The following is a 25,807-nucleotide window of genomic DNA, read 5'->3' as shown; positions in this document are numbered from 1 at the left end:
GAATTTTACTGGAACTGTAGAGTTAATCACAAAGGTCTGTTACATAGTTGATTGCTTCATCATGGATTTCTGATGCTGCAGGTGAGACATCCAGGGTTCTTGAAGTTGAAGCCACAGGATATTCAGATGTACTGCTCTGATACACATTTATCTTGGCTATCTTTTTAAATATTTCATTCAAGCAAAGTTGTTTCATGTATTTTGATCTTTCCCTGTGTAACTTTTCATGCATCAAATAAAAATTCATTAGCTCTTGTTCTGTTCTAGCCCTTTGATTAATTCAATCAACAACTCAATTAAATTGTCAATAGTAAGTCTTTCAGCTAAATCTGTTTCATATTCATCTCTATTATCTTCATCATTTTCATTGCTTTTATCAGGATTCAGAACAATGTCTATAATTTAACTTAGCTTGTTCCATTACCATCCTGCCCAACAAGTCCACTCTGTCACTCCGACGTTGTCAAACCTAATGTTCATTCACTTCTTGGAATCACTGTCTGAATAGAATTTCAATATTTCGTCCCTCTGCTTCTTTATATTGTAAACAGTTGATGAACCAATACCAAATGTGTCACACAGCTTTCACATGGAAACACCATGGTAAAGTTTGTTCAACAGTTCTACTTTATCTTGCATCGATATTGACTGGTGTTTATGCTTGACAACACCAATGACACTTGCCTCTTTCTGAGAAGCCATAGCTAGGGTTAAATGTAAGTAAAATAAGCTAAGAATCACACAAAATACAAGTATCACTACCAACAACTGCAGTGTAAACAATCCAAGTCAGTGTGTGCCCAGTAAATTAATTTGGCTATGTTGGGAATTTCAAGTGCCCTCTCATAATTTTGTCCCAACTAAAAGGTGTTGGACCAACCGTTGCCGTAAAATTGGTGGTTCACCTTTACCACACTGAACATGGTACATGGCATGCAGGACTGTATCATCACCATTTTTGAGTTGGTATTTTGTGACACAAGCTGGAGCCATTCAACACTGATCCATGATGGCCTTGTCTCAGAGGAATCCATAATGGTAGTGGGCTTAAATGGATCCATGATGGCAACTGGGCACTATACTAGAAGGGCGTTATGTAAGCTGTATGAGTCAGCAACTGACAATTTATACCACGATAAACTCAGAAAAAACGTTAAACTCTTATAATTGAAATTTCAATTATTCATTATGTTATTTTGTTTACATCATTATAAAACAGAAATCTTAATTGAACATAGTAATACATGTTTGGTGTTTTCTGTTTCGTAGCTATTTATATCACTTTGGATTGTCCTGCTTGACTGTAATAAAGACATCATAATACCAGTCCTTCAACCAATGGAAGCCAAATTTTTAAAAAAAATTGTTAGAATGTTCTTTTCTTTTGATGCTTACTTTGTGTCTGCCTTCACTGACAGTGTTTATCTTATGCTGTACACGTGATTCTATTTATAGAAGTGGGTATTCTTAGAAAAGTAGTTCTCCTTACAGTTCATACAGAAATAAACTCAATTCATTTTGATCATGTGGTAACATTCCAACCAATGGAAATATTACTTTCCTTTACCAGCTATTGTCATTGCAATTATTGTGACTTTAATGAATCATTTCCTTGTTTAATAATGGCAACATGAAGAAATTCTTTATCATCCACTTTCCATTAATTAAAGCTAAAGTAATGGCTGTAAATAAATTTGCACCCCAACCAGATCTGGATTTAGATAAAATTCTATGTGAAAACTTCATTATCATAAATTAAAACTAGAAAATTAAAGGATAGAAAATAAAAAATATTCCCCTTCCTGGCTGAGAGTATTGGGAATATTGATAAAACCCTGAGGGCTGTTCCATTAAAACATACATGGGACCCAGGGAAGGCACTATTAAAGTGGGGTACTCACCAATAGATGCAATTTAGACATTTCTTATCATTTTAATATGAACTGTGTGAAGTCAAAGTACCCTGGCATATATTTTTTTTAAATTGCCTACCCTGTGTACCATGTAAGTTTAAATGGAACAGCACTGAGTAAGTTATGGGCAATGTCCAATAAGACTGAAATGAGGGGTTAACAAGCTTTTTACCTAATCAATTAAAGATTAAATGACATTTAACTGTAATGATACTATGAAGAAAAAAATACTATCATTATTGGGTTGGTATGTTAATTGTTACACTCAAGATGAATTTTATTGCAGAAAGGAAAGATGAAGGCAACCCACACCTACTTCAGCAGTATTAGGCTTAAATGTCCATGCCAGTTTTTATTGACCGGCAAGGGGCCTGATAGAAGAAAAAAATTCAGAGAAGGCCTGGATGTCACACGATTCCCTGCCAAATATGATCTTTATCGGTAAAGTGTTTTTCTTTCATTACTTTTGAAAAGCTGATAATAGCAAAAATGGATGGATGACAAAACACAGCTAGATGATGCACAGCAGACACAAGGCTACACAATCAGGTTATAAAGAATGTTCACATAAAGATAACTTTTTAATAAATGGAAATAAAGAAAAGACTAATACTTATTTTAAAAAATAACAGAGGGCAATATAATGCATCTAACAAACCTTGTCCAGAATGAATGTTGTTGAGGGTACAGCAATTAATAGGTTCAGGACATCCTCTGTTAAGGAATCCTTATTCAGCAAAATCTGAGGTGGGATAAACACATCTGGACACATGGTTGCTATTCCATGCATCTTCATACTGTACCACTCATCAAGAGCTCTCGGTCCTGCCTCACTCAGAAATGGCTTCTCCCGTGGCTTTGGTTCACTGTGAACAAATGGTATACTGCAATTAATGTCAAACATGCTGTTTGAAGGTTCCATGCAAGGGCAGAAGCACTTTTTCCCCCTGATAATAACGATAAATGAGCAAAACATAAACCCTATGGCTGAAATAACAAATCAACATAAAAATTTAATAAGACAATATATGCTGATATGAAAACAACAACTAAGTTAAAGTTTATATGTGATTTTAGAAACCAATTTAGGCTTTTAATATCAGTGATTCTGGTTCAATTTATGCTCTCTGTTGATGATTCCTTGCTTTACAATTAATAGGCAATCTTAAAGATGCCAATGAAGATTTTCATTACCTACTTGAAATGACTTTTTCAGTCAATGGATGTATATTTCAGTTACAAATGTTTCTCCAGAATTACTTTCCTGATCACATAATCTTTACGGATTACTCTCTCTGCTAGTTCTGTATTCATCCCTCCATGAATGACAAACGTCTTTCTATTTATATAACAATATACTTAAAGGGAAGTAAATTGTACAGGTTAAGGCCCTTTCATACCCATTAGGTAGCCACTGGTATTCTGGATGTAACCAGTTTTAACTTCACTAAAACCTTTAACAGGATGACCACACTACAGGGAAGGGTGACAGGAATTTTCAGTAGTAATAGCCACTGATTATCAAAGTGAACAAGCTCAACATCTTACTAAGGGAAGCCATAAAGGCTATCAAACCATTTTCCTGCTGACTTGGGTATTGTATATCAATACTGCCACTTCTCAGCTGTTACCACTGTTCAATAATTGTAATCTTAAGAATTATCAGTGACTAAACTGGACATCTTATGATAACACAGCAGTAAGGCTAATTGGATTAAATGTACATACCCTTTTGTATGGATTAAAATTTGAATCTTTCTCGATTTTTATGGAATAAATTTGGCTTCTCATGAGGCGTAAATGATATAATATTAACCATAGTGGTAAATGTACTTTACTCAACACTTCTTTCAGTAAAGAAAACCTGACATTGGGGAAACATAAATCGGATTACTTAACACACATTATGAGTAAAATACTGGTTCTGGATACATATTCAAATAAAATGCGGCCGCTTGTGAGGGGTACATTTTATATTATTGCACTAATATGATTGCCGCTGGTCGCGTTAACTTTCACATGTATAGAAATATATTCTTTCATGTATACTTTGTGTCATTCAAAAGATTTCATATTATGATCTTTTTTTATAACATGTATATTTGATTTAAAGTAAAAAGAAATCTTTACTGTCTAAATATTTCTTTTCCTTTATGAGGGTAAGTGTTATGTATATTTCATTTAATTGTTTGCTGGTTAGTTTTTAAAAAATTTTTATTTCTTTACATAAATTTGTAATGTAACATTGTATGCTGGACTTGAAAAAAGATGAATTGATTCAGTTTGCCAGAAAATGTGATCTTTCTGAGGCAAAAGCTTCTTTGACGAAGCAAGAAATAAAAAATATTTTGGTCCAAATGTTTTGGATAAAAGTGCTTTGGATTTGATTAGTAAGTCTCATCAAACTCTAACATAAAAGTAAAGGAATTAAAATTAAAATACAAGATGGAATTTGAGTTAGGAAAGCTTGAGCTTAAAGAAAGACAGATGCAGTTAGATAAAGAGGAAAGAGAGATGAAAATGCAGTTGCAAAAAGAAGAGAGATAGGCTAATGCAAATGCAAAAAGGACGAAAGTGAATTTCAAATAAGATTAAACAAATAAAAGCTGTCAAGTGGAAAACACTCCCCCACTTTTGATGTTTAAAGAAATATCTGGTTAGTACCCCCTTTTCAGGAAAAAGAAGTAGATCAATATTTTTTTATATATAGAAAAGTGCTGAAAATTTTAAACTGCCAAGAGAACACTGGACTGTATTATTACAATGTGTACTTACTGGCAAAGCTTGTGATATTTACATTTCACTGTCACTACAGCAGAGTTCTTATTGTGATGTGGTTAAGGAATATATTTTGAAGGGTTATGATTTGGTACCTGAAGCTTATCGACAAGGTTTTAGGAACTCTAGAAAATTAATTGACCAGACCTATGTCAAATTTACATGGGAAAAAGCACAATAATTTGATAGGTGGTGCTCTTCTAAGAAGTTTAATAAGTTTAATAAGGCATATGAAAATCTCAGACAACTCAAATTAGTTGAGGAGTTCAAGAAATGCGTCCATAGTGACATTAAGACTTAAGGTCGAAACTTTGGTAAATGCTACTTATACTGCTTAGCTCAAAAAGTTTCTTTTGTAAATAAGTCTTCCACTCAGCCATCTGTTGTTAAAAAAAGTATTTCAGCCTAATACAAGCCCTTCTAAATCTCGATCTGGCACAACTTTTAGAAATCAAGTTTCTGATAAGACTGATCAAAAATTCTAGTCTCTTCCTACGTCAAGGTCAAAGTCATATATTGGGTCTAATAAATCCCAGTCTGATTTTATTATGCAGAGTTATGAACCATTCAAGTCAAAGGGTTCTGTATCATTCATGGGTGATTTGGCCAGTCCTATCCCTATTAAAATTTTAAGGGACACAGGAACTTCTCAGAGTTGTTTATTATCAGGTACTTTGCCTTTTTCAGAGAAATCTTCTTCTAATGAGAGTGTTCTTATTCAGGGAGTAGAGTGTGGCTTTGTTAATATTCCTCTCCATTGTGTAAATTTGTCATCAGACCTGGTCTCAGGCCCCATGTCAGAACAGTGTCTTCTTTACCCATTGAGGACATTCATTTATTACTAGGCAATGACCAAGCTGGAGATAAGGCTGTGGTTAATCCACTTGCAATTGACAAACCTTGTTTGGAACAGAAAGTTAATCCTATTGGTAAAGAATTCCCTGATTTATTCCCAGCTTATGCAGTTACTAGAGCTATGGCAAAGAAAGCTATTGAGAATGATGTTGATCAGGAAAGTATTCCTTTAGCTGACACATGTATTAGTCAGGCTTTTGATGAGGTCACTTTCACTCCTTGTTCAGATTTTTCAAAAGGTACTGATGACAGTGATCCTCTTTTAACCACTAATTTTCTTTATTCTAATCAGGGTGACAAAATGACAAATGTTGTCGAACCTGAGATCTCCTTTTTTATTTTGAAGGGCCATTAGTGAAACTGAAGCCACAGTAGTACCTGTTTGTTATTTCATTAAGAATGGGATTCTTGTGAGAAAATGGAGACCACCTGAGGTACCTGCTGGTGCTGAGTGGTTAGCGAGCTATCAGATTGTAGTTCAAAAAAAATCATACAGACAGGAAATTCTTAGTCTGGCACATGAAACTCCTTTGGCTGGTCATTTAGGGATTAATAAGACTTATCACAAGATCGTGAATCACTTCTGTTGGCCAAAAAATTTAAAGTTATCCTTGTAAGTACTGCAGATCTTGTCACACCTGTCAAATGGTAGGAAAACCCAATCAGAAGATACCTAAGGTTCATCTGCAACCTATTCCTGCCTTTCACGAACCGTTTAGCAAAATAATGGTAGATTGTATTAGTCCCTTACATCAGACCAAGTCAGGCAGCCAATACCTGTTAACCAATTATGTGTGCGTCAACAAGATTATCAGAGGCAATTCGTTTGAGGAATATTAAAACTAAAACAGAAGTAAAAGCTTTGATAATGATTTTTACTCAATTTGGCCCAAATCTGTCTAATCTGATCAAGGGTAAAATCTGAGTCAGAAGTGAAATTATGGTTCAACAGAACTACAATGGAGAGAACATTTGAGTCTGGTGATAGAGTTCTGTCTCTCTTGCTCATTCTTCAAACTTTTCTTCAGATTAATTACAGCCCTTAGAAAGATAAGAAGGAAATGAATGAGTTAAATTATAATGATAGTACTCCAGGGATGAAAGTAAATTAAAGGAGTACCAGTATATTGAGAGAGATAGCCAGGTTAATCATGCAGTTAATTTAGTTGTACCTGTCCCACACACTGAGGATTTAAGAAAAGGAATGCAACTGCACTGTATTGATGTTGGAATAAATCTTCAGAATTCAGAAATTATGAATAATCTGGGTCAGAAACTTTCACATTTGCAACAAGAATAGAATGAACTAAAACAGTTATTATCTGAATTTGAGCACTTATTTGCAGATGTTCCTACAAGAACAAATAAAATCTACCATGACATTCAAATTATAAATTCCACACCTGTGAAACAACACATACAGAGGATGAACCCTCTTGAACTGGAATGCTTAAATAAAGATATTCAGTATTTGCTGGAGAATGATTTCATAGAGCCGAGTAAAAGTGACTGGAGTTCACCATGTCTAGTTGTTTCGAAATCAGATAATACTTTTTACATGTGCACTAATTATAGAAAGGTGAACAGTGAGACTGAAACAGATTCATCTCTGTTACCACAAATCGATGACTGCATTGATAAAATTGGAAATGCAAAGTATGTCACCAAATTTGACCTTCTGAAAGGATTTTGACAAATTCCACTGACAGAAAGGGCAAAGAAAAATTTCAGCATCTGTGGCTCCAGATGGACTTTATCAATGTAAAGTGATGCTGTTTGGGGTGAAATGTTCGCCTAGTAGGTTTCAAAGTTTAATGAACAGGATTACATCTGGTCTAGATAATTGTGATGCTAACATCGATGATGTTGTCATCTACAATGACACCTGAAAAGATCATTTAGCAACAATTCAGAAATTCTCTGACAGACTCACTGATGCAAATTTGACAATTAATTTATCTAAAAGTGAGTTTTGCCGTGCTTGTTTAACATTTCTAGGACATATCGTGGAACATGAACAAGTTAAACGAATGGATGCTCAGGTCAAGGCTATCTCTGAATTCCTTATGCCTATCAGTAAAAAGCAACTGATGTGATTTTGGGGTATGGCTGGATACTATCGGAAATTTTGTTCCAATTTTTCCATAATCACTGACCCACTCACAAATGTATTCATCAAGAAAAACAAGTTTCATTGATCTGAAAAATGTCACGAGGCTTTTGATAAGTTAAAGGCCATACTTAAGAGTGCACCAGTTCTTACAGCTCCAAATTTCAGTCAATCATTTAAACTGTCTGTTGATGCAAGTGATGTTGGGCATGGAGCAGTATTGATTCAAGAAGAGAAAAATGGTGTAGATCATCCAATGGGCTAATTTTTTAAAGAAAAGATTACATAAGCACCAGTATTAAAGCCAAACGTTCCTTCTCGATTGTGGAATAATTTCTCTGGTGCTTGTTTAATTTCTTAGAAAAATAGCACACTGGGTGATCTATACCAATTTTGTCTTGACCTGACCTGTGGTCACAATTGGCATTTTTTTTATAAAAACAACACACCTAATGGAAAATAACCTTCTAGAATGATCTAATGAGCCTTGTTTACTCCATACATGAAACCTTTAAAACTTTATGTAAATCTTAATCCTGATGACAACACTGCTTCATTTCCAGAAATGTGATACTTATATCTATATCTGTTATGAAAACTCAGACGCAACTCGTGTATTTAATAACCACACTCACCGGCCTATTGTCTCCCAGGTGTAATGCTGACAAGGAATGTGTCTTAAAGCCTGGTCCCAGATGTCTTCCTCATAACCTGAATCAGGAGCTGATGTAGTTGTTGAGGAACTCATGTCTGGATCCATAAAACCCTCATCTTCAGATAGCTGATAAAGGAAATTGTTTGAAATTAAATAATATATTACATATGAAAATATGTATTATGTTGTAATTGAAACAACTCTATTGTAAATAAAAAAACATATACATGTTGTAAATGAAAATACATTATATTGTAAATGAAAATATATGTTGTAAATGAAAAATACATTCATTCATAAATGGCAAATACTAGGTACAACATACATCTTAACTCTTAAAGCTGAATTAAAGTAATGAAAATGCTGATAATTTGGAGGGTTGACATGAATAGTTACCCTTGCAACACAATGTGAGTATGTGAGAAACCTTGCCAGTAGCTTCTCATGGGTCGGTGGTTCTTCCCTTGCTTTTCCTGGGTTCTTCCTTCACCATTAATACTGACCACCATGCATAGCCTATCATGTGCTGAAAAATGGCGTTAAAACCCACAACAACATTACCCTTGCAACCATGCTAATTTGCGCTGATCAGGTGAAAGAACATAACTCCTTATATATTGCTATACAAGATACAATCAACTAGTCTAAGAGACTGCTCTGTAGTATTATTCTAAATTTTCTATCCTTTATATGTCAGTAAAAAATTGATACTGGCATTTGAAATATTACTTGAAGAAATACTAAGGTATATTCCTTTCACAAGAATTTCCATTGTCTGAAGTAATTCCATGAGTGAAACAATATCCAAGGTAGATAACTACTATATGGTCAGATTAATTATCTAAGGTGAAGGTACTTTTTGGCCCCAAAATTTAAACAATTTCCTAACAAATGTAGTTGATAATAGAACACCATGGCAACAAATTTAGTAGCATTTGAAAAACATAAAACTGCAATTGAGCTTTAAAAATTGTTTAGATATGAAGTCATACACATATGTTCATAACCTCACATTTGGCAAAAAAGTAGTTATTTTGTGCTAAAAAATTGAGCAGCTTAGGTGGTGCTCTACAGTTTCGTATTTTGCATAGGGTTAGAATTTTAAAGAAAAGAATTTCCATGGCTTTCCTCACTGGTTATACTGGCTATTTAAAAATAACCTTGTATATCTTAGGTATAATTGAAAGAACCTTTAATTCCCTTTATTTTGGTGTATGATTGATAGGTGTAATATGGGTTATAGAGTATACAGCTTGGCCTTACTCCAGATGTGCACCTTTCAAAAAAGTACTAGCTCCACTTGGTCATTTTCACTTCCTGAACTTTAGAGGTAAATAGTACAAACAAGAGCCAATAACTTGTTTTTACATTTTATATATTTAGTAATTCATTCATTGCACTTTCAGAAGCTGGAATTGTCTAGTCTGGCAAATTCATTTTCACTATTTTAATAGCTGCTGTGGATAGTGTACTTTAGACTAATTCAGGCTGATTTTTTAGCACATGGGAGCAGTCATTTTAGTTAGCAGTGTGCTTACATTATGTGCAATTTCCAAAAGTACAATATCCAAAGAAATATCATCCACATTACATTAATGTAGCATAGAGGTATGCCAACATTCTCTCCACTGTGCATGTTTTAAATGCAAACAACTTCACCTTACATACATCACTCTCTCAAAAGTACATAATAACTGGTGACCACCCCCTTAGAAATAAAAGTGATCCACATGCATCAACCAATTTTATAATTTTACCAAATATGAAGGTATGCATTAATAACCTATTATTACAATATCATTTTGGTTGTGGACCTTGTGAAAAACAACAACAAAATTCTGTCAGCATTCACTGATACATTGCATCTCTATAATGATATGAAGTATTAATTACATCCAACTGATATTTCTGCTATAAAACACAACAAATAAATCTAACATAAAACGGACAATTTTTTAGAACCAGAATGTTTAATGACTGCATGGAGACAATGGTTGCTACAATTATATCATCAAAATATTAAGTTTGGATCAGGACCAACCTAATTCACGTGATTGTAACAGCATTTATTATGGTTTTACGACAATGTCTATATCTCAAACATAACTTATACATATGGTGAAACAGTGAGAAAAAAACATTTTTGTCCTATATGGGTGAATGTTCATCAAAAACCTCAACTTTTTCAAAATTCCTGCATCTACACAGACCTAAAAAAAATACTATCACAGATGAGAACAAGTTTTATTTTTCTACATTTTAGATATTTTAAAACCATTTATCACATATGCGAATTTCATGGGCATTCCACTTGTGCTCTTCCACAACAAAAATAAAATGGGACAAACTGTGTCTAGTGCCATATTGGCCTAAAAATCCATGCATTGGATTATAGGTCATATAAGGATATAAAATTGGTAATCCTGAATTATGCGAGTCACAATACCACATAATATATTAATTCCAAAAGTATTAGGATAAACAAAGTAAAGTCCACACTTTCGTCATTCACACTAATATCATCTGGGTCAAAGCCCCAAAATTCATCTTCATTGTCAGAGATACCAAATAAAATTATAAATTCCTCCACTGTGATCTGTTCATCGTAAACATCGTCTGACTCAGATTCACCATCTGATTATCTCAAATAAAATTAATTACAAGTCTGTCATCATCCGTCCCATCTACTGCATTGGAAATACATTTTTTAAATGATCTGACAACCATCTCATTTGGAATTTTGTCCCACACCCACTAAAATACTAGCTCAAATCCCTGGATGTGTTACATTTCCTGCCTTTGTAAATACTTTGTACCCATCTAAAATCTACATCTACCACTGTTTATGCATATTTGCCTTGAATGGTTTGTTCAGGTAAACATCCAATAGTTGCAGTATATTTTGCCATGAGGAATCATGGCTTAGTATGCTTGATGTCACCGCAACCTTTATGGACCCACAGATTGAGGCCAAACTATCAGGGTTCCTTGAACCCATAAAAGCCTGGGGGAGGTGGCACCATTCCCTTCCCCAGGAACAACTAGCAGGCTGCGGTGCAGTCAGAAAAAAGTGGCACATGCACAATGGTGCGCACGCCACTATAATTAAACTCAACAAAAACAACAACTTCTGTTTCCCAGACTGCATCATACGCACCAAAAACACACTGTTCAAGAACCCACTCTTTCAAACTAAACTTCCTATTTACATACTGGCTTCCATTTTCTAAAAATTACTTTTTCTTGCACCAGTCATATGCCTGTTTCTCTGACACACCAAATTCACTTTCTGCAGCTATATTGTTGTTTTTCTCTGTAAAGTCTATAACATTTAATTTAAATGCTCCTTCATACACATTACATTTAAAATACCTGAGATTAACAATTCTGATGTATGATACCTAAGTGACAAAGTACAAAGTAATTGACAGAACACTGACTATTCAAAGATTTGGACCATTATTTATGTAGAAGTTCAGCTTATGGTCTGTAAGAGACACTCTGTACATCAGTCTTTGATATCTCACCAAACAATTGCAGCAACTTCTAAAAACTGAAATGGTGTTAGCTGCACGATATGAACTAAGGGACCCAGCATATTACTGAACAGGTATCAAGGCATACTCAAATGATTATCCACTGGGAAAACAAAGCAGTGCTCCTTTTACATGTTAATGGATTACAGTCGTATTTATCTAATTAGCACCTCTAACAAAACATTGGGAACTGAGAAAACAACGCAAGTTTGCCTTTACAAGCTAAGGGAGTAAGGTCAGCGTTTTTTTTAAAATCTCACTTATAAGATGACCCCTGCTCTGCATTAATAAAATGATTTTTTTAAACAGTCACACAATCCCATAGCCTGGCAGCATCTCTGATTCTTTCTCTAGTCAGTATGAACTTAACAATGAAATAAATGTTTGATATTGTGCAGAATGCATTTTTTTTTATGAGCATTAGTTTGAACTAATTTGTGGGAGTTCTCATGCATCACTGCTTCCCAAGTGTGCAAATTCATATAATTTTTGCACACCCACCTGCCCTTACAACATCTCTGAATATGATGTGCCCATATTCCAGTATCCTGAATTCGATCAACATTTTGACAAAATATAACCATAAACATGTTTTCCTCATAAATTATCTTCATTTGTCTTTCTTTTCTCTTTATTTCTACCACCATTCTACACCTTTTTACAACTAGTTTATTATCATTATTTACACTCTTATTTTACCCAAAGAAATGATATTATACATACCCATCTAAGTTATTGGTACTGAAGTACGTTTATTGGTGACCATAAAGAAAACACCTATTTAAAATCTTATTCCAAAATATCTGTTTTCAGGAATTTTGACAATGTAATTCATAAAGAGAAATTTTCACTAATATTTTTTAATAATTCTACAAATATTGAATGGTTGGCATCTCTGTATTTCTAAAATCCAGACCCATCTTTAATAGTCCATACAAAGAAGCATGCAGCAAGAAATGCATACATGTAGAAATGTGCTTATGAAACATGAATGCCCACCACAATGCCTGACAAACTGACCGTGATGCAAATTTTGGTTGCACATACATGTGTAGAAACATATACCCCATAGTATATCAATCAGCTGTTGGTCACAAAGATAAAAAAAAATATTTGGATACATGTATTACATTAATCTGGTTCTCACACCCACCACTTAAAGTAAAACATTTGACGACAATCGAAATTTTATGTACAGCTTGTACCTGACTGTGACTGGAGTCCGATTTGGGTATTCTAGTTTCAAGTAACCTGAAATTAATAGAAAATATAACATGTGATAAATAAGTTGTTTAAAAAAACTGAAGTCTAACATAACTATTTTAACTATAATTTCTACAAATTTAGAATACTCATGGATATTAAGATTTATTACACAATCCTACAAACATACAGGAAATGCTTTATAATCTATACCTGCATCATATTTGTACAGTAAAGAACTGATTACATCTAAATACAGTATTCTTAAATAAATTTGGTAAGCGTTGGATTAAGTTTTGGAATGGAATTTACTGACATAATTACCAAAGTAAGACACATTACCTCAGTTTGATGTAGTTGATTGGCTGCCTGCATTTTAATAGCTACTTAACACAATTACTGGTAATATCAAGCCAAGAAAATGTAAGTTAAATTCCTTTCCCAGGGACACAGAGACAGCCAACTCATGATGGCCTGGGCAGGTACTTAACCTGTAACTCAAGCATTACATGTCTAGTGTACTAGACACTAACACTGCACTCAAAATTCCAACCTACAAAAGCAGTGTGTGGTTAAAAGCATACAAAATATAAGTTGAGATAATCATTAAAACAAGAAAAGAAGGCTACAGTAATTATGCACTGCCATCTAAGATTCCTCAAAATACATAAAGTTTTGTAGGTGTAGATGTGGGCTGAACTGGAGCTAGCTTACAAACTTTCTAGTGCAGATAAAGTAGGTCACAATGCCTTCTTGCTTTCAGTCTGGTGGTATGTTAAATAGATGAAGAAGTATTAGCAAAGATATGGACTGATTTTTGTCAAAGGTTACAGAACATGTCTGTTTTCTAATAAATGCAAGTGAATGTAACTTCCATTTTGTGTTAAAAAAACTAGTTCCAAACAATGTACCCCAAAATAAAATTGGATTAACCTTATACTAAAATAATAATGATACTGATGCATATTCAGATTCTGAAAATTGAGGAAACAAAATTAAAACAATGGGTACAGTCTGACAACTTTCTCATTCTGATAGCATACATTTTGTCTTTCAAGGCTATGTCAGTCCTTACTTAAAAGTTGTTAATATGAATACATATTTGATTGATATATTAACATTACTGTATTGTTAATATGGTTAGCAACAATTACCTGATGTCCATATCCTCTGGCAACTCTGGGACATCCAATCTGACATCCAATGAGGACACCCGTCCCTGTACAAGGGCACCAAACAGTGTTCCCTTCATATTCTGCTCATGCTGATCATTCAGGTAGCCCTTAAATCAGGGAAGAAGGTATCATTACAAAACAAGAGGTCTAAGTGGAATTTAATTCACTCTCCTGGCTTACATGTACATAACTAAACTGAAGACAATTACACTAAGTGGACTTCAGTAGTGCTGCAAAGTACCTCCAAGCCTTATAATTATCCTGTCAATTTGTAAAAATTTACTAGCCTGAAAAGAAAATCTTTTGAAAGATAAAGGTACAATGTATAATAAATATTTGTAACTCAAGTTCACAATTAATTTCATCCAAGATATTGATGAGATAAATATATTTACCATGTTATATCAAAACTGTCTGAGAATTATAGTCTCCAGAGAAGTAACAAACTTAGTCAAACAGACACAAGACATGGACTAGAGTCACTTGTTAGAGAACCATGATAATGTAAGCTTAATTGCTAATTTGGAGCAAAATTCAATCTAAATTTGGTCTCAGAGTGGTAACAAGCTAAGAGATTCAAATGCAAAATTACCTTATATAAAAACACAGATTTTGTCCCTAATCAAACTCATTCAATATCTTCATGATACAAGACTATTTAAAAACCATAATAAAATTTGGACCATAAAGAGAGTCACCAGAGCATTCAAAAGCACAGCAAAACACAATCATCTCATTATTGTATATGGCTCTCACTCATTATAAAAATTTGTCAAATTATGATAATATAAGCCCATGTTTGATCAAACTAGATCAGAAATATGGCCTCCAAAGTGACAACAAGCTCATCCAATCAGATGTGAGATCATCTCATTAGTATGTTTGGATCTCACTCATCACAGAATATATGATGATCTGGATGATATAAGCTTATATTCTACGTTGGATCAAAACTGGATCAGAAATTTGACATCCAGAGTAGTAACAAATGTTGACTGATGGACAACAGAGAGCTGGATACATGGATAATGGACAGACGTCCATACCAAAAGTTCACTTGGTCTAACAGCCAGGTGAGCTAAAAAGAAACAAAGTACTAAACTACTACATTCCTTTATTCTGAAACAGTATTAAGTGTTAAAATATATACCTAAAATTCTGAATTTGTTGATTTTTTTAAGTAAATTATGTTTCTCTGAGAATACTTACTCAATTACATTAATGGAAGCCTCCTAGCTATGGAATCTGGAGCTAATTAAAGAGGAATTTTGTCTTTATTGTCTATCTCACGTAAACAGCAGTAAGCAATAACTCCTGCCTGCTACTTCCCCTTGCCAAAACCAGATGTCACTAGTTTTTTAAGCTGAGCGATATACCAGTGAGGATTCTTGCATGTTGGGTGGTTGAAGGGTTTTTAAGTAATATGTTTAAGTAAGTATAGTCAGAAAAACATAATTTACTTTTAAAATTTCTATCTCTATTTAACAAGAAAAACATAAACCCTAATTCAGTCTAAAACATGGGATAAATACGGGAAAAATGGACACTTGGCAGCTATGAATAATAGTGTTACATCATTGGTGGGAGACAGGAGGTTTCTTTTCTCCCCTGTAAGAATACATCCTAGACTTATTCAGCAGTCATCTGAGATCTAAAAGATCCCTTTGCTTGGCTTACCTATCTTCCATTCATTGTGCAGGGTCAAACGGGTTCTTAAACAAGGATACAGAAGGAGTGGCAAGTTGAAGGGGTATTTCTTGAGCTGCCTGCCTCCAAACTTCCTCAAATCTGCCGCCAGTTTGAGTGTCGGATTCAGCCAATGTGGGCCCCGAGTGGCCGAGTGGTCTAAAGCGCTCACCATTCTGGATCACTGCCATCTCACCTCTGTCTGTGTGGGTTCAAGTCCAAGGCTCGGCTAGCGTGGATACGTGAAAAAGCCTGCCAGTAGCATCTCGTGGGTCGGTGGTTCTTCCCTGGGTTTTTCCAGGGTTCTTCCTCCACCATTTCTACTGGCCGCCATGTATAGCCTATCTTGTGCTGAAAAATGGCGTTAAACCCTACAACAACAACAACAACAACAGCCAATGTGGGTATGTGAGAAAGCTTGCCAGTAGCTTCTCGTGGGTTGGTGGTTCTTTCCTGGGTTTTCCTGGGTTCTTCCTCCACCATTAATACTGGCTGCCATGTATAGCCTATCGTGTGCTGAAAAATGGCGTTAAACCCCACAACAACAACAACAACAACATCAAATCTGCCCCAAACAGCAATGGAGAGCCAAGCGGAGATATCCTTAAAGAAATAGTGTGAAGTTTTCCAAACTGTCAGGAACACAAATACACATTATGATGTATTAAGTTAAGACTGACAGAGGCAACCAACACATTCTTCACTGAATGCTGAGATGTTCTGTTACTGACACAGGCAATTTGGTCCAATGACTCACAGGTATGTTGGTTGGCCAAATTCCCCCATCCACCATCAGAAAATAGTCAACGAGGCTTAATCTAACATTGCAGATGTGGCAACAATTCTCCTAACCCACTTTGGCGATTTTTTTGTTGTTCTTAATTCACTTTATAAAAAAATGCGGCAAACATGTTAACAACCATTAAAAATATATAATTGTTTCCATTGCAGACTTACTCGTGGATTGAAGAAACCATTTCCAACAAGTCCAGAACCTGGTGTTAAGTCATAAATCTGTTAAAGAAAAATGACTTTAGAATAACATTACATAACAAAAATATATTTTTAATCAATAAAAGTTTTGGACCAATTAGTGACTGATATGATATGTAAATTAATGACACAGATATCAAAAACTTCAATGCCAGCCTAATGCAATGAGTTTTAAACTCACAGAAGGAATGACGGTTTCCCGTAAACTTATCATGAACCCTCTAAATTATTTCTTTTTATTGCTGATCTTACATTCTGATTGGCTAAAAAAATAATACGACGAACAAAAAATTAAACACTTAAGAAGCTGTACATAAGATTATTTTAGCAGAACGAAAATAGGTTTTCCATGTTCTTTAATTTTAGATGTTACAATACTCTTTATCTTTGGAAATCACATTGCATCTTCCATAAAAAATAGCTTTTATTCATTTGATAAAAATCCGATTTCATCTATGCAATAAATGCAAAAGGTGTTTATTGATCTTTAAGTGCTTCCTGCTCACAGATGTGTATATTCATGACTGTCAAAGAAGTTAAGCTACATACTGTAACTGCCATGTCTGATTCAAGAGGTGCCACTTCAAATATTTGCCTGGAAAAAGAGAAAAGACAATAACTCAAAATAATAAGCTAATTTGTGTCCTCTGACTACTGTGGCGACGTCACCAAAAGTATATAATACTAAACCTGGCTGTGTCCCTCGTGATAAAGCTGTGGAGTTACAAGTCGGACATGGAAAGTAACCAAAGTTCACGTCGAGGATTAGAGTAAAGATGTATAAAATGTGAAGAAACTGAGTAGTGACTTTGACCTGGAAGATGAAGACTTGATAGTGATACATGAAATGGCAGTAAATAAAGAAACACAAATGTACCTGAGCGACACACAGCTTTTATGATAAAAATAAAAAAACAAATGCAACAATAAAATATATCCTTGTGACCTTGCCCTTGAACTCAAATGTAGAATGCAAGATATATTCTAATGACAATATAGAAGTGTAGAAATTTCATTCATCTCAAGCAGCTCTAAATTATAATGTGGAAGAGAAAATGCTACTGAAACATAAAATACTGACCTATGACTTCGACCTAGAAGATAGAACCCACAATGTGTTAAATGACAAATGCAGCAAGTTTGCTCCTTTAATCTCAAATGACTGTAGTAATTTACAATGAAAATGAAAGTATGACAAAAACTTTAAATGTATTGACTTATGACCATTACCTTGAAAATCTGACCCCAATAATATACACAAGACACTTTCTAATGTGAATGTGCAAGTATACCAAGTTTTGTCCATAAAATGAAAGGACTTTAAAGTTATTAAGCAGAAACAAAGTTTGATGGAAAACTTACAATACTGATGTACTGTATCACCTTAATGTGAAGACAGACCATCAACGTAGAACACAACACACCTCCTAATGACAATATATAAATACTGTGATCCCCCTCTTGAACTGCTCTCCTAACCAGTGGCCACCAAAATTAAATGGCCAGAATCACTTAGCAGTGTTGAGCTTATGTTTACAAGTACCTCTCGAGAACAGTCACCCCCTAATGCAGCCACCATTTTAGAGCTAAAACTTACAATGTACCCTCTTCAGTGGAAACATAATGGGTTTTACAGATGGAAATATTTGTTGTCTTCTAAACAGAATGTCAGCCCGAACATGCTGATAAAGTACCTAACTTTAATCCATACAAAGAGGTAAATAACCTGATAATCCTTACTGCTGTTATTTTCTTCAATGTCAATATTTTATCAACTTGAGTGTGTGTGTGATTTGGATTTTTAACGTAGCTTGAACAAGTTTTCAGTCATATTGCTACAATGTCTGCAGTGTGGCAGTTTATAGTAATGTCTAGCAGTGAGGCATCATGCTGCAGACATGTAGCATGATGTCCCACCCAGTCACATTATCTTGGCACCAAGCCAACCAGTCCTAACATTAACCTCTTAGTGCTGAGCGGCTAGCAAGGCAGCTGTTAGTACCATTTTTATAAGTCTTTGGTATGACTAGGCTGGGGTTCAAACCCTAACCTTCTGCATCTGAGACAGACATTCTAACCACTAGGCCACCAGAGCAGTCAATTTGAAGATTAATGGCTATTATTACCATCATTAATTATCAAGGCAACAAAATCTACCAGCATAGTACTGTTCAGCTCAAGTCAGGGATACATCCAGTCACCATGAAGAAAAAAAAGGTATTTCAGCCATTGTGGATCATTTATTTGAAAGGGTATTGACTAAGACCATTTAATCATATGACAAACTCACATACTAGATAAACACAGAATTGTTTTGGTATTATTTACAAATTAATTTGACACAGGTATAATTGCCAAAGAAGAAAAACTAAAAGTAGTTTGAGTAAATGAAAAGAGGAGTCCTTCAATCAATGCTGAAAAATGTCATGTCAAAAAGAATTAAAGAAATATTTTCAAGTTATACATTTTACAGCAGTGGAAAAAATCAAACTTTGAGAATAATAGTTATAGCCAGAAGTTTGCACACATATTTTATTGAATGGGTGGTTTTCCTCCATGACCAATGATCATTCATAATTATTTTATATAACATTAATATAAGTTTTATCATAATAATTCCATAACATTCCTGACATTTTAAATTAAAATATTAAATAATTTTTTACATTTTTTTACTTAACATACATTATTCACATCTGTATGATATCCTCTGTTGAAGAAGGAGTGTCCTTAAAAGGAATACAATACTGAGCCATGACCTTGACCTTGACCTTGAAAATTGGACATCCAACAATGTTCTCACACCTCCTAATGATGATGATGCATAAATATAGAAAGTCTCATCCCTTAATCTAAAATGGCTTGAAAGTTGGATAGTGAAACAAGAAGTGTATGAGAACTCTTAAAATAATGAGCTGTGACACTGACATTGAAGACGTGATGTGTGTTGTGATGTGATTTGGATTTTTAACGTAGCTTTAACAATTTTTCAATCATATCGCTATGATGTCTGCAATGTGGCAGTTTATAGTGATGTCTAGCACTGGGGCATCATGCCACAGACATGTAGCATGATATCCCACCCAGTCACATTATCCTGACACCAGGTCGACCAGTCCTAACACTAACCTCTTAATGCTGAGCGCCAAGCGAGGCAGCTGTTAGTACCATTTTTGTAAGTCTTTGGTATGACTCAGCTGGGGATCGAACCCACAACCTCATCCGAGGTGGACACTCTAACCACTAGGCCACCGGAGCGGTACAGACACTGAAGACTGGACATCCAATGATGTATGTGACACACCTTATAATGATAATGTATGAGTATACCAAGATTCATCTGTTACTCTAAAATGGCTTTAAAGTTATCAAGCAAAAATGAAAAGTCAATGGACACAAACACAGATTTACAATATCTCCCACTTTTCATGAAATGGCAAAGGTCAATAAGATATTTCAACACCACCAACATCTGCCATCACCACTATCTCATATATTGTTTATCTGGGACTAGGAAATATTTAAAGTGTTTCTTAACAAAATATAAACATTTGTCTGAAATATAGGATACATAGTCCATTATACTGACACAATCTGAATTAGAATTGCTTCAAAAAGAATAGTAAGACACCATTGTGGTAAAGTTATGAAATGATGTCATTCTTTTTATAGCTATTGTTTAAGAACATTTTTTCTGAACAAGATAGACTACACATGGTGGCCAGTATATCTAATGGAGGAAGAACCCAGGAAAACCGAGGGAAGACCCACCAAACCAAGGTAAGCTACTGGCAAGCTGTCTCACCCATTTTTGCAAATGTCCAAACATCGAACCCACATGGAAAGAGGTGAGATGCCAGTGATATGCTACTGTTTAGTCAATGAACTGAAGACAAATATAAATCTAACAACATGCATGACTAGGTTAAGTCTGACCAATAATATCAGTCATATCTCAAAACAAATACATTATAATTTGATTATTTTGTAAAGTTATAATCCAAATGACATTTGTAGAGATTTAAGGATTTCTTGTAAAATTTGGGGTTGGCATGAAATAATAAATTTCTAAAGCTAGAACTGCAGAAATGTGAACTCTAGCTCAAACCAGACTTGAGAAAACAGTGGTAAGATGATTATGGCTAGAGAGCCAAGTTTGTATACTTAACTAACTTTACAATTAAATATGATATGCAACTTAATACATTAAGTACAGATACTGCTAAGCATAATGCATGGAAATTAGTTGCTGTTATTACTGTAATGGGTTTATTGTCATTTTTCAGCATAAGATAAGCTACACATGTTGGCCAGTATATCTGGTGGAGAAATAAGAAAACTCCAGGAAGAACCACCCACCTATGGGAAGCCAATGGCAAGCTCTCTCACTTACCCATGCTGACCAAGCCCAAGACTCTAGCCCATGCTGACAGAGGTGATATTTGAATGATCTGTAAAGGTGAGCACCTAAGACCACCCTGCCACCCAAGGCCATTGCAAAATAGTATAGAGATACAAGAGTTCAGTTTACCTTGCATAGTGCATGTAGAAGTGGTCCTGGGACCTGATGATATTACTGTCTCCATACCACATGGGTCCAGTGGGAAGCACTGTTACACAGTTCTTCTTTTCAGGCTGTGGTAACTGTAGTCCTGTGTGGCCAATAGTACTGACAAGCTTATCTCCCCCTGATCCACTTAACAGCAATAACAGTTTCAGTACTGAAGTTATATCACTGTGCTCATGGTCGTCTGCAAGCAGATGAAGAAAGCACATTATAATTAATATTAATTAATATTTAGTAAATGTTGCATAATGTTGGCTTATTAGTTCCTAAATTGATCAAGAATTCAAATATTATGCACAATATTAGAAAAAAAGACAAAAAATATTAGAAATATGCAAAAATTTGTTCTCTTTCTTTCACAATTCAAGAGCATTCCATCCACAAAGTTTAGAACAGGAAGGTTACTTGTAACATAAATTACTAAATGAAAATGAACTATTAAATCAAAATACATGTACCACAGCTCTCCGTTTTGAAGGTACACTGCTTGTTCCACTACAGTCATATTTCATAAATTATATTTGAATTTCTTTGTGACACTGATTAAACCCTGGTATTTATCAGGTAATGAAACATCAGACATGCACAGTGGTAAGTTTGAAGAAAATCATGATGGTCTGGACAGCTTCTGCAGCTGCTTCCTTCCTACAAGGCATGCCTGAATCAAAGAACATCCACCCAGTGAAGGAAACCAATTGTCAAACATACATCTGTGATGAGGATACAGGAAAAGTCAGTAAGAAAATGTATTGAGTAGACATCCTTTACAATGAGAAAAGCATTCATACTTCTCAAATTTGAAAAATGGCACAGAACAGGTGTTTGTGAGGCTTCTTGAACAATCATGCTGATAAAGCATGAGCAGAAATAGTAACTGATGAAAGACATGATTTAGTACCTGTCCCTTTATCCAATGGGAGACACGTTCTCATTTGACTTCTGTGTAGGTATAATCAACTTATTGTTCACAAAAACCAAACAACATTAACATCTTCTTCACTTGTGAGGGCAGGATTTGTTATGTAATGTCAGGACTTCATGGATACTGAATTTGACGAAGACATTTTTTTGGTAAGTTTTGTCCAAAACGATGGTATGCTATCTTTAATGTAAATGCATCTGCAGGTATTACACTAATATGGTAAAGCATATTTTGAAGCGCTTTAATGACTCCCTTACATTAGAAATATCATGTACATTGCATGGAATGTTGTAAAAAAGACAGCAAAAGAAAATTATTTACAATTCTTTTCTAGATAAAAAGAAAACTGTGACTTACTCTTAGAATCAGGCAAAACACTTTTCAGAAGAGTCTCCAACCTGTTTCCCTCATCAAAGTGACGCTGCCATCTCAGCTTGTAAGCATGTGACAGAACACCAAAGTAAACTTCTGAACTGGTAGTTTCTCTCTTCTCAACTGGACAACTACAATCAAAATGTCAAATTTTAACATAAAACTCTTGTATAAACTTAAATAAGCTTATTATCTTGAGATGACATCTGCCCCAGAGCCAAAAATGTAAAGATCCCACTTAAAGTACCTACAGTCTGGCACTCTACATTTTTATAACAGCTGTTCTAATACCCTATGCCACAGCAGTCTCAAATCACTTATGCAACAGCATGTTTCCATGGTAACATAAAAATACTGAATGTGGAAAATTTTAGGAATAAAAAACTACTTATATATAACTTTCAAAAGGCACATCTATATAACTACATGTAGTCCAACATGTGTACCAAAATTTCATTGAAATATCTTAAATGGTTCTGGAGTTTTGCACTGGAAACAGAAGTGTGGATAATGGAAGGATGGATGGATGGATGGCATAATGGACAAAAACAATAAAAATTTTGAACTTGAAAAACTGTGAACAGAAAATATCACATGTGTTCACTAGTCTAAATATTTGTACAAAGACACACAGAGATATCTTGAGCAGTTTTGGAGTTATGCTCTGAAAATGAAGTGTGCTGGATGGATGCATGGATAAAACTTAAAAATATTGAAACAAAATGAACTGTCAATAGCAAAAGGCATATCTACACTACCAGTCTAATAAATTTACCAAATTTTATACTTTAAATCAAAAGGCATATCTACACTACCAGTCTAATAAATTTACCAAATTTTATACTTTAAATCATAAGGCATATCTACACTACCAGTCTAATAAATTTACCAAATTTTATACTTTAAATCACAAGGCATATCTACACCACCAGTCTAATAAATTTACCAAATTTTATACTTTAAATCAAAAGGCATACCTATACTACCAGTCTAATAAATTTACCAAATTTTATACTTTAAATCATAAGGCATATCTACACTACCAGTCTAATAAATTTACCAAATTTTATACTTTCAATCATAAGGCATATCTACACTACCAGTCTAATAAATTTACCAAATTTTATACTTTAAATCAAAAGGCATACCTATACTACCAGTCTAATAAATTTACCAAATTTTATACTTTAAATCATAAGGCATATCTACACTACCAGTCTAATAAATTTACCAAATTTTGTACTTTAAATCAAAAGGCATACCTATATTACCAGTCTAATAAATTTACCAAATTTTATACTTTAAATCAAAAGGCATACCTATACTACCAGTCTAATAAATTTACCAAATTTTATACTTTAAATGGTTTGATACATTTTCCCCACAATTTAAAGTATGATAATCAGTGTTTTTGTCACCTTTTCAGAATCTGAACAAAGCAATGAATTCTGGAAATCAAATGCATCAATATCATTCAAAATTCAAAATGAATAATTTCAGTATGAAACCTTAATTTATTGAAACCAGCTTGAAAAATTGAACTTTATTTAATTCTTAAAACCATAGAAAGAAAAGCCATTTATTATATTTGGTAATAAACAGAACTTTCATGAGCATAAATTACTTCTATTGTTTCTAATGACTGTGTTCTGAGTAAACATTCCAATATTTTACTTGAAAAATTTTATTACTTATAGGCCAGGCCTCTCCATCATAAAACTTTGCTCAATTCAAAATTTCACTGGAAAAACTTCTGTTCAATTACAAGACTGGATTTGTGAATTTTTAGCAAGATTTCAAATTCAACAGAAACAATTCTTTTTTTTTTGAGGTGTCAAGTAAAAAAATTTCATCAAGAAAAATAAATCTGAAAATTCTAAACCTTTTTACCTGTTTACAATAAAACTGCTACAATAGCTAATAGGTTTCTGAGACAATGAGCATAATTTTATAGCCAATCTGTTTGCAGCAAACAAGAAAGCATGTAGAGCTTACCTTTAAAAGTTAGACAACTATGGGAACCATTTTAAAAAAAACATCACCTCTAACTGCTAGTATAAATACCAAGTCACACGCAGCCTATGTTAGGTTCAGAAATTTTTCATTATCTTCACATACCTGTTTCTCCCATTCAGAAATGTGAACAATGTGTCGTATAAGCAATTTTTAAGTCGTCTCTGCACATACTTCTTTGTATACTTGGGCTGTGTTAAGTATGCTCTCTGAAACTTATGTCCATGGAGATGACATAGCTTGGAAAACTGGCCAGTAATGCTATCATCAATGTTGGCCATATCTGAAAGAATAAATTGTGACAAATGATGTAATATACTGTCTGGCTCATTCATCTTCAACAATTAAATTGAAAATTTATGATGTCAACAAAATCAAGTCATGATACAACCGTATTCAAATAAATCCAATATAAAACCTCCAGAAGAGCAATTCTAATGGCACGCCCATCAAATCTACATGCTTAAATTTCTTAAATGGCAAAGAAACTCTGCATCTTTAATGACATCCTTTCGTATATGGGAGAATTTTCTTGCCCCACTGCCTCATTTGCCAAGTCTCCCAGACTATGACACAGAGGTGATTTACCAAAATGTGTCCCAATGTTGTTTTTATACAAATATATTCCTGTTCATAGAATTATAATATCAAGATGCCCAAATTGGCCAAAGAGTGATCGCCTGTCTGACAGAGGCCTAATAACCAAATGCAAGAGAAGACTGGGTCAGTAGGATGCTTTTCACTGCTGCTAATTGCTATTTTGAAGTAACAGCAGCCATATTTGATGGTGAACTGGCAATATTTGTAAAAAAATCTTAAAAGCCTTTCACTCAGAAAGTTTCTGTTTAGATTGATTCAATTCTACCAAGTGAGCAGCTGCAGCTGCTGCTCAGTGGTTAACCTGCTGGACTTGTGAAAGAAAAGGGTGTGGGTTCAAATCCTACTATCGGACTAACCTGGGTTAGCTTATGTCACTGGAAAAGATACTTTACTCCAATTGCCTCAGCACTAAATAACCTACTTGTATTG

At 34.4% G+C, this 25,807-nt stretch overlaps 1 protein-coding gene across 1 annotated transcript in view; it reads right to left on the bottom strand.

Moving 5' to 3' along the window:
• LOC149788633 (gamma-tubulin complex component 6-like) overlaps window positions 1-25,807 on the bottom strand; it is a 129,455-nt gene that overhangs the window by 99,261 nt on the left and 4,387 nt on the right. Inside the window, exons 2-10 of the mRNA XM_089974721.1 lie at window positions 24,884-25,061; window positions 22,751-22,896; window positions 21,436-21,655; window positions 17,454-17,499; window positions 16,869-16,925; window positions 14,205-14,332; window positions 13,053-13,098; window positions 8,292-8,437; window positions 2,572-2,779 (exon numbers count right to left, since the gene is read on the bottom strand). Coding sequence (XP_089830847.1) covers window positions 2,572-2,779; window positions 8,292-8,437; window positions 13,053-13,098; window positions 14,205-14,332; window positions 16,869-16,925; window positions 17,454-17,499; window positions 21,436-21,655; window positions 22,751-22,896; window positions 24,884-25,059 — 1,173 coding nt within the window. The 5' untranslated portion in view covers window positions 25,060-25,061. The remainder of the gene's footprint in view (window positions 1-2,571; window positions 2,780-8,291; window positions 8,438-13,052; window positions 13,099-14,204; window positions 14,333-16,868; window positions 16,926-17,453; window positions 17,500-21,435; window positions 21,656-22,750; window positions 22,897-24,883; window positions 25,062-25,807) is intronic.

The sequence above is a fragment of the Sinohyriopsis cumingii genome, chromosome 11 (assembly GCF_028554795.1).
Source record: "Sinohyriopsis cumingii isolate HCF-2022 chromosome 11, ASM2855479v2, whole genome shotgun sequence".
Classification (NCBI taxonomy): domain Eukaryota; kingdom Metazoa; phylum Mollusca; class Bivalvia; order Unionida; family Unionidae; genus Sinohyriopsis; species Sinohyriopsis cumingii.
This window is presented reverse-complemented; position numbering and strand designations above follow the sequence as displayed.